The 13528-nt window shown below is 50.3% G+C and overlaps 2 protein-coding genes across 4 annotated transcripts in view; one reads left to right on the forward strand and one right to left on the reverse strand.

The window, feature by feature from the left end:
- Positions 1-1105: 1105 nt before the first annotated feature.
- On the reverse strand, positions 1106-8007 carry ATXN1L (ataxin 1 like). The gene is made up of 2 exons (XM_059857631.1): positions 7930-8007; positions 1106-7687 (listed from the first exon to the last, which is right to left on the reverse strand). Exon 2 carries the CDS (start codon positions 7575-7577, stop codon positions 5511-5513), a length of 2067 nt encoding a protein of 688 aa, XP_059713614.1. The 5' UTR covers positions 7578-7687; positions 7930-8007; the 3' UTR covers positions 1106-5510.
- An 822-nt stretch (positions 8008-8829) lies between these two features.
- Positions 8830-13528, forward strand: part of AP1G1 (adaptor related protein complex 1 subunit gamma 1) — a 35305-nt gene continuing 30606 nt past the window's right edge. Inside the window, exon 1 of one of the 3 annotated variants that reach the window (XM_059857627.1) lies at positions 8830-8988. The gene's annotated coding sequence lies outside the window, so the exon portion shown is untranslated. Of the gene's footprint in view, positions 8989-9226; positions 9393-10132; positions 10228-13528 lie in introns of those variants that run through there. The other 2 variants (XM_059857628.1, XM_059857630.1) reach the window with 2 other exon arrangements.

Genomic DNA, 13528 nt, shown 5'->3' on the forward strand with positions numbered 1-13528 from the left:
TCTAGGCATCTTAAACTGCAAAAGGCAAAGCAGTGGTACAGAAGGACTCGTGGCAGAGCAAAGAAGGGGTACGCTCTCCATTATGTGGCTTCTTTAAGAATGAGCACCTGAAAATGCATGGTGTTCGCTTTGTGGTTTTGAGACATCAGCCCACCAAAAGCCAGTGTGCCACACTTCTCTGTTTTGTAGCCTAAAAACCCCTATTACCTCCATAGCATTTCCAGTTAAGGTCTAGAGTCATACAGTGGATCAAACACTTTGGGAAGTACTGTCTTCTCTCTGATGGCTGTTTCTCTTGAAGTCAGAAATGGTGACCACAAGACTGCTGCTTGCGATCAGAAAAGTTAAAACAAGAAACAAAACCTTTTGAGCAGACTACTTAAAACCCTCATTTCCTCCTCATTTTTCAGTTTGAAAAACATTTGATTGTAGTCCCTTAAAGCTCTAGTTAAAATAGTTACCTTCAAAATGCATAATGTTGCATTTTTCTGGCAATAATGGACCACTCTCACAGTCAGCCCTGGGGATGCTGCTAGGAAACAGCATTGAATCTTTTCAGTGCAAGTTTTCTCCTCCTGCCACTCTAACTTCTAGTTTCCTCCCTGTACAGAAGCTGGTTTAACATGATGTTCATTCATCATGTAGAACTGACACCCAGGAGCCATCCCTGCTTCTCTCTCTTTGGGAAAAGGCACTGTAAAGGAGCTGTTGAGTTCCATGTTCCTTTGTTCATATCCTTTGTTCTCTGGTCCCCTACTTTTATCCTTACTTGTGTTCGTTTTCATACTCAAACCCCGAGTTTGCTTCTGGCAGTATGCTTTTGCTCTGCCTCATGTTTTGCTGGCCCAGCAGAGATGTACCTCTACTCTGCAACCTGCAGCCGGAACTTTCCCCGTAGCGTCACTGACACCTTATCTTTATTCCAGGGGGTTCAGGAGAAAACACATAACACAAAAGTATCTGAAAACACAGAATTATGACTTATAATCCATCACCCTGTATCTTGCCCTTGACATGAGTCTCCAGATCACTGTGTAAATCCAGAAAAGCCACATGCTAACGACCACTGATACTGTAGACAAGCAAAAAGTCTCAAACACCAAAGGAAAAGCTATTGGTTTATATATAGATATATATATGTATATAGATATATACTGTGTTTACAGAGTCAACAAGTTAAATGCAATATTCATAAAAGCATTAACAATAAAAATACAATCTGTTTGTAGGCAAGTACAGACTTAAAATGGTAAAACAGGAAAAAGGATCTCACCAAAGTACAAATATACAGTACAAATTGATTTATTTAAAACAGTTACAAAAAAAGCACAACAAAATAGAGATTATCCTTAGAATTATTAATGCTTTGTTAAAGATCAGGTAGGAGGAAAGGGGCAGGGACAAAGTTGGAGGGGAGCACCTGACTAGTTCTAAGGCTTTAGATACACTGCATCGGTTACATGTTAATACAGCCATATACTGGGGGTTATAGTGAGGGGTCAGCACTTATCTACAAACATCTTTCTGCCTCAGGGCAGCCCAGCCAGCTCCCCCATGTCTCTCTCTCTCTGAGCACACCCTCCCCGGCGCTAAGGTGCCATGAAAGCCGAAAACAACTCGAGTGTGCCAGGGGCGTGTTGGCAGGGTTGGCGGCAGCACCCCTGGACCTACGGGGCTATTCTGTCCTTAACAGACAGTGTGAAGGCCGTGTGAGGGCCTGGACCATCAGCATTTTAAACTCTATATGGAACACCCTGGGCCAAACTGAACAGGATGTGTATTTGTAGCCATCTTAGCAGCTTCTGACAAGTGTCAGGCTCTAGCACAGCTTGAAAGACAGGGAGCAGTTGTGAGTGATGCTGGGGAAGGCACGTGTGCTGCTGTGGGCAGGAACTAGCATCTGGGCTACTCCAGCTGCTGTAGTTTCTTTTACAATATTTTCTGAGTAACAAGGATTGTTAGTTCTCTATGGAACAAAGTGACTTGAAGTGTGGGGTGGGGACAGGGACACAATGTGAAAAGTGCAATATAAAAAGCTGCTCAGCAGCTGGAAGGGGAAGGCAGAGGGGCCTCTGCAGCTTCCTTCCCTTCCAGACAGAGCTTCCTCTGCATAGTCGGTAGTGATGAGCGCTCATTGCTGTGAATGCACAGCCCAGAGATAGGCTTGGCTCTGCTGTGCAGCCAACCCAAAGCATATTCCATGGAATGGGACAGATGGCTACAGACACCCATTATTGCATCCCACGGACTCCTGTTACAGAGTGTGAGCTGGATAACATAAGGGCCTCTTCCAGGCAGGACAGACCACAGCTCTCCTACCCTAGACAATAGCAGCAGGAACATGATATATTTCTCTGAGAAGTCTGTCACATCTCTGCCAGCAGAAAAGCCCAGGTAACCATCCCACTCTGCAATGTCTTCCTGGCTTTATCTCCTCCTTTCTCTGTAAACCCGAGAAATAAAAGCCTTCTCCATGGGCTCATTCACAGCCTTTCTCACTGCAGCAGAGCTGCTGTCACACACTCCCTGTCCCACACACTCCCTGTATCAGGAGGGCCTCAGTGCTCAGCACAACCTCCACTATGGTGCTAAGCCATACAGCCCTGTCCAGTAAGGACAGGTTCCTGTGATACCAGTACTGCTGAGCTGGGCTGATGAGTTGCCAGTGGCCCCCCCTGCCCACCCTTTGGAGCAAACAGCCAGACACACAGATCCTTCATCTCAGTCCCCCATCATGAGCTGTGCTTCAAACCACTGCTTCCAGGGAAGAGCTGGCAGGTGAAACATGCACAACAGTGGGACTGACAGGAGTCTGGATAAAAGCACCAAGGTCCAGTTCAGCATGGCCTGTTCCACAGAGCTCAGGACTGCACCCAACAGAGGTGCAGCAAGCCAAAGTCCAGGTCAGCAGCCAGATCAACAGCAGGGCAAGCACCTTCACAGTCCTTCACCTGCCTACAGTACAAAGCTATTTAAGTCACAGCATCTTGCCTCATTTGTCAGTACTGCCCACTCAGACCACTGCACAGTGTGGCTGAGATCGAGGAGTTACAGTAACACACGTGGTGTTAAGGCAAGCTCTCCAAACCCTCACTCTAAGACAGACTTTGGGGTTCAGAGACACTCAAGGGGCTCTGCACCATCAGTTGCTGAGACATTGCTTCCATGGTGTAACCAGCCCTTCTACATTCATGTGCCATATGTATGCGAGATCCCTTTCTCAAGTGCCTGTCGCAGCCCTGAATTCCTCTGCATGCACAGGCATAGAACAGGCATGAGAACCCAACCTCCTCTGCCTCTTGACTTTGGCCATGGACATCTCAGATATCCTCAGCATTAAGTACTAATTACCAACACTAATGGAGTTTTACATAGGAGAGTCCAGTCAGCAGGAGCTGTGACACCCCTGGTGACAAAGGGGCCCAGGTGGACACTTAACTGACAAATGGGATTGTGAAAACAGCATCTGTTCCCACAGCTGCTGCACCTGAGAAGGCAGAATCTTCACACAACAGCATCACTGTGACTTCAAACATCCCAAATGCAGCTGATGAAACCAGAAGTAGTGTGTCATTTGGGAGCAGCTACATGAGGCAGCATCCTCATTCTGGAGAACCCTGTGAGGCACAAACACTGAGGGCATGTTCAGCACATATCTCACCAAGGCCTGTCCTGGTGCAGGCATTTTCAAGGCAACAGAAATGGCTAGCAGTGTGTTAGGAAAACAGGACTGAGGCCGGGATCGAAGGGACATTCTGGAGACTAATTTGCCTAATACACAGGCAGAGCATGCATCCATTGCACAGTCAGCAGAAGCCAACCAGTTACAGGACACACTCCTGGGGAGTGCAGAACAGCCCTGAGACAGCACCACTGCAAGGAGAGGTGCTGACACATACCATTCTGTGACAGAGAGGAGTGGCACCCCAAGAGTCAGGCACACTTGACAAATTTCAGGCAGATGAGAGCAGGGAGACAGAAACAGCATGCTAAACATCAGGACTCTGCACATTAAGGAAGGCCCCCTCCAAAGCCTGGTCCTAGCACAGAGATGGGCACCTGAACATAAGGAATACCCAGTCCAGGTTAAGTCAGTGAAAACAGTTTTTTTCACCAGAACAGTGACTATTTTTTATCCTAGCTGAGCAACGGTGTCATAACGCACCATCAGAGAGAGCAGGTTAGTGTAACTACAGGAGACTTCACTCAATAGTGTTACCACCACAATCAGCTGCTCATACACAATTGTATTAAATCTCACCATGAAAAAGACTACTCTTGGTTTGACCACACTCTTCTACAGAGGAACTGTGAAATGAAGCATCAGAAAAATTAACACAAAATGACCCCAAAATGCCCTGTGACACTATGATATTTTTAGAGTCCCTACATTAATCATGGAATTGTACTTAGCACAAACTTTGTACCTTGCCTGCACGTGTACTAACACTTGTCTCTTGTCTAGAGCTTATTCAGGAAACTGCCTGCAGGGAAGAATTAGCCATTTGGAACATTTTTCTGACTTAATTACAAAATAGTATTGGTCTTCTCACAGAAGGATGTTTTCACCCTTCCCTAGAGAATGCTGAATGTATTTTGCTCCACATTTAAAAAAACCCCAAACCAATAAAATATCCAAAACCAAAATTCAACCAAACAAAAAAAAAATCCAACCCCATTAATCTCCAGGTTAAGCCTCTGCAAAAGCTATGAGCCCAGGAGGGTTTTTTGAAAGTTATTAATATGGGAGGAAAGATTTGATTTGGTGGCAAAACAACTAAGTAGACTTTATAGTAGGAAACAACATCTCCCATCCCAACTTGTGTCCCATCTCAAGTGCTCAAGTTCCCTATTCACCCAAGCCCATCCTTTTGGTCCTTCCTCTTGAATTTCTGTGATTCATTCAAATCTGTACATTCTTTGCAAGAAAGAGCAGTTGGATTCAGTGGAAGAGACATTAATCAGAACCACCAGAGAAGCACCTCCATCCTGCCCATGAGAGCTCCATTGGTGAACGGTCCTTTTAAAGTGCATGTGTGAAGAAAGGGGATACTGGGAGTAGAGCCCCCAAACTCCAGTGGGGACCCATCTCTCCCTATCATGAGAAAGGAGAAATAAAATCTTCAGCAATTTTATTGGCTACCTTAAGCCAAGTCTGCCCTCCTCATCTCCCTACCTGCCCCGAATGCTCGGCCCCTGCCCCGCAGGGAGTCAGTTATCCTAGAGGTGGGAGAAAGCCTCAGCCTCCAGCAGCCTCTGGAATGCTCTCATCACACACTCACGACCACATCCCTGCTCCCCACCCCAGCTAGCCTGTCGCTGCTCCCTGAGGCACTGGAGGCCTCCTGACTCCCCAAGAGGAACTGGTCAGCCATGGAACTGGAATGGAGCCATTCCTGCAAGGCAGAGAGCAGCCTTTGTTGGTGAGCCTATGACAGAGTCTGTGCAATTCCTCCACCTGATGGTGAGGGTCACCTGCTGTGGCTGCCCTAGCTCACACCTCTAAGGGATCATTTCCCTGCATTCGAACGCCCTTCAATAGACAGCTTGACCTCCTGGGGAATGAAAGAGGGACGGAGCAGAGACGGCCGAGCCTCCTCTGCCTGCACACTGTATCTTTGGAAGCCTGGGGCCAAACTGTACAGACTGCCAGCCTCAGACTGAGAAGATTCTGCACGGGAGCTCTGGGCCGTGCTGGGTCTATCTCTGTGGCTCTTCCTTTCAGCAGCTCTGTCAGATGGCTCTCTGGGCCCCTGAGCTGTTCGTTCCGATCTCTCCCGAGCAGATACCAGCTGATCCCCGAGAGGGGAGTTGGCCTGAGAAGCAGAGTTGCCATTCACGTTCTGTAAACTGATTGATATGCAGACATCCCCCACTTGCAGCCTGTGACAGGGCAAAGCAAAGAGCTGAGCAGTCCTTGCGGGGCTGCAGGAGGACCAGCCCTGGCCATACACAAAGAAGGGATGCTCCGGGGGCACATCAATGCTCACTTTACTTTGTTGCTCCCCAACCACAAAATGCAGTGTGACGAGCCCAGGCCACTGGCTTTCCTGAATATCCACCACAGTGCTGGAGTCGATCTTCAGGCCTCCGCTCACCTCCGCACTGCGAACAAAGTCTTGAGTCTGCAGCTCCTCCACCCGCTTCAGCTCCCCCGTTGCCAGCTGGATGATGGCTCCTTTCATGAAGTGAGAGGGCAGCTGTGAGGAGCTGGTTGGCTGACACTGGGCCAGCTCCTTTTCAAGCACATTTCCTCGAGCCTGGACATCTGGGCTCTCCCTCAGCAGGGCTTCTGAAGTGGAAGACCTGACAGGCTCAGATCCAATGGGAACAAGTACTGGCTTGCCATTGGCTATCACCATTCCTTTGGCTAACTGTCTCTGCCTAACAGTCTCTTCGGGGGACATTCCACATGGGCTCCGGGACTGGCTGTTCCCAGCTGCAGCCCTATCTGTGGTGTTCCTCAGCATGTCTCCCTGCCCATCAGGGGTATTATGGCAAAGGTTCAAAGGGCTTGTGTCATCTTTCCTCTGGGCTGCCAGAACATGATAATCCTGAGATGCCAACACCCCCACCACCCTCTGAACCTCCAAATCAGCGTCTGGGGTGCTCCTGTGAGTAGGCACAGAGATCTCTCTTCCCAGCATCTGGTAACCTGGAAGGAACTGTCCATCACCCACACACCCTGCTGCAGCCCCTGGGGGCAGACAGTCCTCAGCTGCACTGCTGGCAGAGTCCACAGCCTCGCTGGGCCTCCTGGCCACACTTTGCTTCAGGGGTCTCTGCCCACCATTGGCCGCAGCCACCTCTGAGCTCAGCTGGCTGTCTTGCTGAGGAGACTCTGGGCTCCCACCTGCCACAGGTGCCTCATAGGCTGAATAGCCTGGTGGGAGGCGGGACATCTGATAATAAACAGGAATTCTCCCCGGTGCCATGTCCACTGGTTGGGGCGCAGTGTGGTGCTGCATCTGCCCAGGAGAGGCTGCAGAGGTGGATTTGTTGAAGCTGTGGGTGGGAGAGGTAGTCTGGGGGGAAGGAGCAGCTTCTTCTGTGAACAGGGAGGCATATGGCACAAAGTGGGGGACATGGGGGGCAGTGAGGTTGGTGGAAGGAGACAGGAGAGGACTAGGCATGAAGGCAGGAGGGACGGCATAGGGCACTGTGTAGTGGGAACCGATGAGCTGCAGGGAAGCCGAAGGGATCTGTGCATAGTGGATGGAGGGGAAGGGCACCGCCGGGTGCTGGATGATGGGCGAGGTCACGTTGAAGGCGGGGGGCAGGGGGCTCACGTTCACCACGGGGTGGAGGCCCGTGGGAGAGAAGGTGGCAGGCGGTGCTGCCACTTTGTAGAGCATTCCGTACTGGTCCACCGTCAGCCCCGCGGCCGCCTCGGGGGCCTCGCTAGGACCGTAGCGCGGCGTGGCGGGAGCCGGCCGAGCCGTGCGGGCCCACTCGGGGCCCTCGCCCGAGCCCTGGGCTCCCCCCGCCCGTCCCGCCTCGGTGCCAGTGTTGGCGGCGGCAAGTTCCCGCTTCTTGGGCGGGAGACACTCCTGGCTCCGCTCGTGGCCCGCTCTCATGGCGCCCCGCGGTGTCCCGGCAGCCCCGGCCGCGACGCTCGTTCATGGGGGCACCCACTGGGGCTGCCACGCGCGGGCTCCTGGATCCGCGCCGCCGGCCGCCGCCTCACCTGTGCCAGGAACAGAGGGAGCCATGAGTCCTCGCCTCGGGAACGGGGGGCGGCCCACGCCCCAGCTCCGGGAACGGGCACGGCGACGGCCCCTGGGCCGGGGTCGGAACGCGGGGACGGAAGACGCCCGAGCCCGGTCGCCACCCCCAACCCCGGCCCCAAAACCCTGCCGCGCTGCCGCGCGCCCCGCCCCGTCGCGTCCCGTGGGCCCGCCCGGTGCTCGCCCGGTGCCCGCGGCTCACCCGCCATGGCCCGGACCGGCCCCGCGGGCCCGCCCGGCGCCCGGACCGGCTCCTCCCCACCCGTGGCGCACGGCGATGACGCGTCGCATGTCAACGACGCGCACACCGACCGCCGGAACCGCTCAGGGGTCGTGGCTCCGCTGCACCCGGATGGCGTCACGGGGCACCCGCAGCGCCGTTGCCGTGGCAACCAGCTGCGTCCGCCCGGGGCTCAGAGCGGCACGGCCTGCGGGACGCGCCTGGGGCCCCGCCGCCCAGCGCGGGTCACTTGGCGGCAGCGCCGCGCGGCTGTTGTTGGTCCCGCGCCCCAGAGGGCTCTGTCGGCGGTTGGCCGGCAGCGCGGGCCCGGCGGCAGCGTAGCCCGGCTCCCCTGCGGGAGCCTTCGGTCTGAACGTCCCCGTGCCCTGTCTCGCACTTCCGCAGTGTGCGGCCGGCCCCGTGCTGCTGACCGGGCTCCTGGTCATTCGGTGATCGTTAATGTGACATAAGGTTCTGTAAGCGGGAACAGAATAGCTGCCTGGGGCGGAGGTGGCTCTGTGCCCTCTTCCAGAGACGCCTCGTTTACTGCGGCACACTGCGTTCCCCCGGTGGACGTTTAAACAGTGAGAGATTCGGCGCGCTCGAAGCGGTCTGGCCCCTCCGGCCTCGGAACCCCTCGATCCCGGAACCGTGGACACGGGGACGGGTCCCGCCCGGCCCCGCCGTAGGTAGCGCGCTGACGGGACCTCCCCGCGCGTGACGTCATCAGGTACTGCCACGGTGCAGACGCATCTTTTCGTGTAAGAACAGCCTCAAGGGTGCTTCCGCCAAGAAAAGTAGTGCAAGCGGCATTTTCCGCCCCGCCACCGGCGGTGCTGCACCGCGCTCTCGCCATCCCCGCCCCGTTCCCGCCCAACCCGGCGCGGCCGCACTCTCACCCGCGGTCGGGAGAGCCTGCGGGGTCGCGGGAGACGAACCGGCGCGCGGATCCCTCCGCCTGCGGTATCGGTGCTGCGGCCGCGCCGCCGCCATTTTGAATGCCCGGCTCTGTCCGCCGCTGCTGCTGCAGGGACCGGCCTGGTGAGTGGGACCGGTTCGGGCCTCCGCTGCCCAGGCCGGGCCTCCCCTGACCTCCAGCTCCCGCCGCCTAGGGCCCGGCGATTCTTAGGGCCGAACTCCGCGGCTGGGCCTCGGCCTCTCTGTCCGCGAGGCCGTCCCCTGTCCTCTCGCTGCCTCTGCCCGGCGGTCCGGCCCGCTTCGAACTCTGCCCTCCGCCCCGGGGCCTCCTTCTCGGGCGCCAGGAGCGGTCCGTGCCTGCCCTGGCCGTTCTTTGCCGGGAAGACGGCGGTGCGGGTTCTGCCTCGGCCGCCGTTCCCGGAGCTCGGGGGCAGCGGAAGCGGAGCGCGTACCTCGGGAGCTCTGGTTCATGCTGTGGCCCGGTGCCGTCTGGGGAGAAGCCGCGACTGGTGCTCGTCCTTCCCTCGGTATCTTATTGCCTAGGCTGCCCAAGCGCTCCGAGTATTACAGCGTCCGCATTACTTACCGTTCACGGGTTTTAATGGCAGCAGGGAATGTTCGCTCTGGCTAAAGGTTATTTGCAGTGAGCTGCCGTCTGACGGCCGGTCTGTAAGGGCGCCTTCAAGTCCCTTCAAGGCTGCATGAGTTCTCGCAGGAGCTGTAAGATAAATTGTAATTTATTTTTTTGTAGACATTGTTTTTAAAGTTAACAGATGGAACAGGTGTGTGTTTTATTGTGTTGAAAGTAATGTGTAAAAATGTTGAGTGACAAATTTCGGTTTCTGATGCTTGAAATATTAACGGGACAGCACAGGGATGCCAGTGGAACATCTTTGAAAGGATAGGAGTCACATGTGTGGCCAAAAGGTGTTTGGTCCATAGTGGCTTAAACAGTAAAATATATGTGTGTTTTCTCCTGTAAATGCAGGGGAATCCTTTAGGGATGCTCCTAGCATCTTACATTTAAAATGGCAGAGAAATTTGTACTGTTTTGTTCCCCCATTTCTTTTTTGGGGAGATTCCTTTCTCTGTGGTAGAGCACAACAGCTTTTTGTACCCGTTTCCCTGCTACTGCTCCTCTAAACTACACTTGGTATTTTTTCCTTTGTTTGTTTGCATATCATATTCTGTTGCCAAATTCTTTCTTCTGTTTACTCATGTACTCCCTGGTGTTTGGCACAGGATTTGAAAACTTGCTGGGTACTCGAGAGCTGAATGAAGACAGGAGATTTTGTGGGTTTTTTTCTGAGGAGGCTGGTGTGAACCCTTCTATTCTTCTGTGCTGGGAGAAGGGGAGGAAAGGTATTTAAATTTGTATTTCTTGAGAAGGGAAAAGTCTTGGGTAATTGTTTAGTGAAGGGATTTTGTGTTTCTAGTGCGTAAGATAACTTTCAGATTTCCTCCTTTTATGATTTAAAAAAAGGCATTTTCTTCCTTTTTTTGTGATTTTTCTTTTCTGTTCCTGTAACTGCTGATCTGTTTTCCTGAAGGTGGCATGGTAGAGATAGAAAGATCCTGTAGTACCTTTGTGGTGTCCTGTGAGAGATTAAGGGATAACAGAAATGTTCTGATTTTTGGCGTGCAGCGCTTTGCAGTACAGTGAGATCAGTGAGTGTGTCAGGCCATGGTGTGAGAAGGCTGGGCAGTGGCACAGGAGTCCAAGCTGGCTGTTGTCAGGCACGCAGAGCCCACCCTGGTGGGTGCAGTCCAGGTGTGGAACGTCAGCTTTCCAAGTGTGCGGGTTCGTACAAATCTTTACTGCTGCTAAAAGTGATGGCACTCAGTAAAGCTGCTTGTGCCTCTCCAGCGTGAATATTTGTATTTGTGAGCTGGCCCTGTATAACTGCAGGGGATGGGTCGTTTGAGCTCATAGCATTTTTTAATGATTGAGCAATTCCTTCTGAATGCAGGTGATGCTAATTTGTTCTAGATGATACTCAGCTGTTCTTTAGGGAAAGGGTCTGTTCTGACATGGTAGGAGCATTACTTCACTGCAGGAGAGTTTTGGACTTAAGAAGTGAATACATGATGAGTCTGTAACTCAAAAAACAGAGCTACAGTAATGTGAGTACAAGTGAATCTGATGTTACAGGTGTTAGTGCAGCCTATATCTGCTGTTTGGCAGAAATGCTACAAGTGCAATCAAAGATTAGAACTTCCTAGGGCATTGCTGCAGTTACGTGGCCTGTTGTAAAATTTGTATTAATAAATGTAAAAATGTGGCATCTTGTCTTCCTCTGGCATTAGCTAGGACATAGAAGGATGTAGGGGTTTTTTTTGTGACAAAACAGTGGCTTTGTTATTATTATTTAAAGTTTAAATCTGCAGTAAAGTGAACAGGAAGTAAAATAGCCAGAGTGCCTCATAGATTAAAATAGTGAGGAAATTAGAAGCAGGTGATAAGATAATGTAGGTCAGTGATGATTGAAGTATTGAAACAGAAGCCAGAAAATCTGGAATTCTGCTTGTATCCGTCATGGTGATCAGCTAAATAGCTGTGCTAATTCTTCTTCCTACATTCTTTAGCTTCTAAAAAAAATAGAGAGATATTTATTTTCTTTTTTTGGCAGTTGTTGAGGTTAATGTTTGTACTGATTGGGAGCTCAGTGTGTCTTTTGAAGGCAGTTCAGGAGTTGCTGCATTTGGCATATATGCACAGTTGTGCAGGAATGGCATACCTCATCCAAAGTGCTGACTTGTGCTCTGGGACCTTGCCTCAGTCAGCAGGGAGTGGGAAGGGGTCTGCAGTTGTTTGACAGTGGGATTGGGTGGGATCTGTGCAATGTCCTCAGTCTCTATGCTGCCTCTCCTCTTCCTCTCAGCTCTTGAGCCTTGCTTCTTGAATACTGTTGTGCCGCATTTCTTGGTGGTTGGTTTTGTTTTTTTCAATGTAACTGGAAGTGGGACCATCTCTTCTTCCAAGACTATTTTTTAGCACTTGTTTTGGGATACTTTTTTTTCTCATTTGACCTCCCCTGCTATCCCCCAGCTGTCTCCGCATAAAGCAAAGTGTAACTCTGATGCCTTTTTTTAGGAGAATGTATTTTGAAGCCCCCTGCTGACTTAATTGCTCTCTGATTTTCTGATATTGCTTTCTAGTTCTCTGTTGAATTCAGTAGGTTTTTCCGCAGGAGATATTGTCCCACTTAGCATGTTGCATGGTTGGTTGCTCTTTCTCTCAGCTTTGTGTTGCCTTTGCCCTTCTTGATGATGATGGTCCTCCTTGCTTTGGTGTTTATTGTATAAATAGTTACAATAATTTAATATTTACCGTTAGCTGTATAAATACTGATAGTACTAGGCCATATCCTAATATCTCTGCCTTTGTTGACACTCTCATCTCTACTTGGAGAGTATGTTTTTGGTTTTACTGCTAATATATTTTTCTTTTTAAGTGTCTGATAGAAGTGGGAAGCCTACTGATAGCAATGTGGAGTTGAAGCCATCAGTGTTGGGTGTCAGCACTGCAGTTACTCCTTTCCTGGAGTCTGGACAGATCCTCTGCTCTTGTGTGTGCTAGGCTGGATTCAGTTGCACCTAAGCAAGTAGGGGAGTTCTGCTATTGATTTCAGTTGGGAGTTTGGTCTAGTTGTGTAACTTCCCAAAAGCTGGGGTTGCTTGAGGAGTGTGATTGCCTATGCATGTGTTGGGGTGGAGCAGCTGCAGTTGTGTGTTTTAGATGTGTTTGAAAGCTATGCTGCTTTAGGCTTGGGGTGTTTTCTAGACAGAACCAAGTTCAGAAATGCTATTTACATGAAAAGCTGTAACTTGGTGTGTATATCACCACAACAGAAAATTCAGACCATTTCCCCAAAGAGTAGATCTCTTCTATAAATAATTTCATTAATTTTGATGGCCCTTATGTCTTAATGTTTCCAGAATTCAAGGCTAAATAATAATGAAATGTTAAAATGTTAAATGTCTGATAATTTACCGTAAAGAAGTTTTAAAACAACTGTTAATTTTTAAAGTTTCATTGTCTGAGAAACACATAGGATATTTTAGTTTCTGAAATAGTTTCCAGAGGATATGTTATCAACTCGGTGTTTAAGGACTATCCTTTGTCTTTACTCTGCAATTCCTGATGGAGGAATAAAGCTTAACTAAAGCACCTGAGCATTTTCAAGGTGCGTTTTGATAATATTAGGTGTGTGTTGTAAATATAAAAGGTGACCCATCATTTTTGAATGAGACTGTAGTCTAAGAGAGACTTCTGGTAAAGTTCTATACTCGGATATTTTTGGTCTGTTTAATAAAATCTTTAACTTTAAAATTTGACAAGCTTTACTAGTAATAGACCATAAAAAGGAGAAAACAGTGATTTATCAGTACAATTTAAATGAAAACTAAATGGTGTAATACATGAAGATTTTTTTTTTTGGTTTGGGTTTTTTTTTTTTTTTTTTCTTTTCTTTTCACTTTTGTATAGTAGGAATGAGTTACACAAAAAGAGAGAATGCCTTTTTATTAGTTCATGGGAAGGATTCCTGAATAGTAGAAGGAGGAGGATCACTGAGGAAACACCTTTCCTATCTCTGGGTATCAGGAAAGAAGCTAGAATTCTGTTTTCTAAGGAACTTAAACACCAGCCACCTATACCACT

This window comes from Haemorhous mexicanus, chromosome 12 (genome assembly GCF_027477595.1).
Source record: "Haemorhous mexicanus isolate bHaeMex1 chromosome 12, bHaeMex1.pri, whole genome shotgun sequence".
Lineage (NCBI taxonomy): Eukaryota > Metazoa > Chordata > Aves > Passeriformes > Fringillidae > Haemorhous > Haemorhous mexicanus.

What these genes read in the sequence shown, in the direction of transcription:
- ATXN1L (XM_059857631.1), bottom strand. Translation starts at nt 7,577, where the DNA reads ATGAGAGCGGGCCACGAGCGGAGCCAGGAGTGTCTCCCGCCCAAGAAG.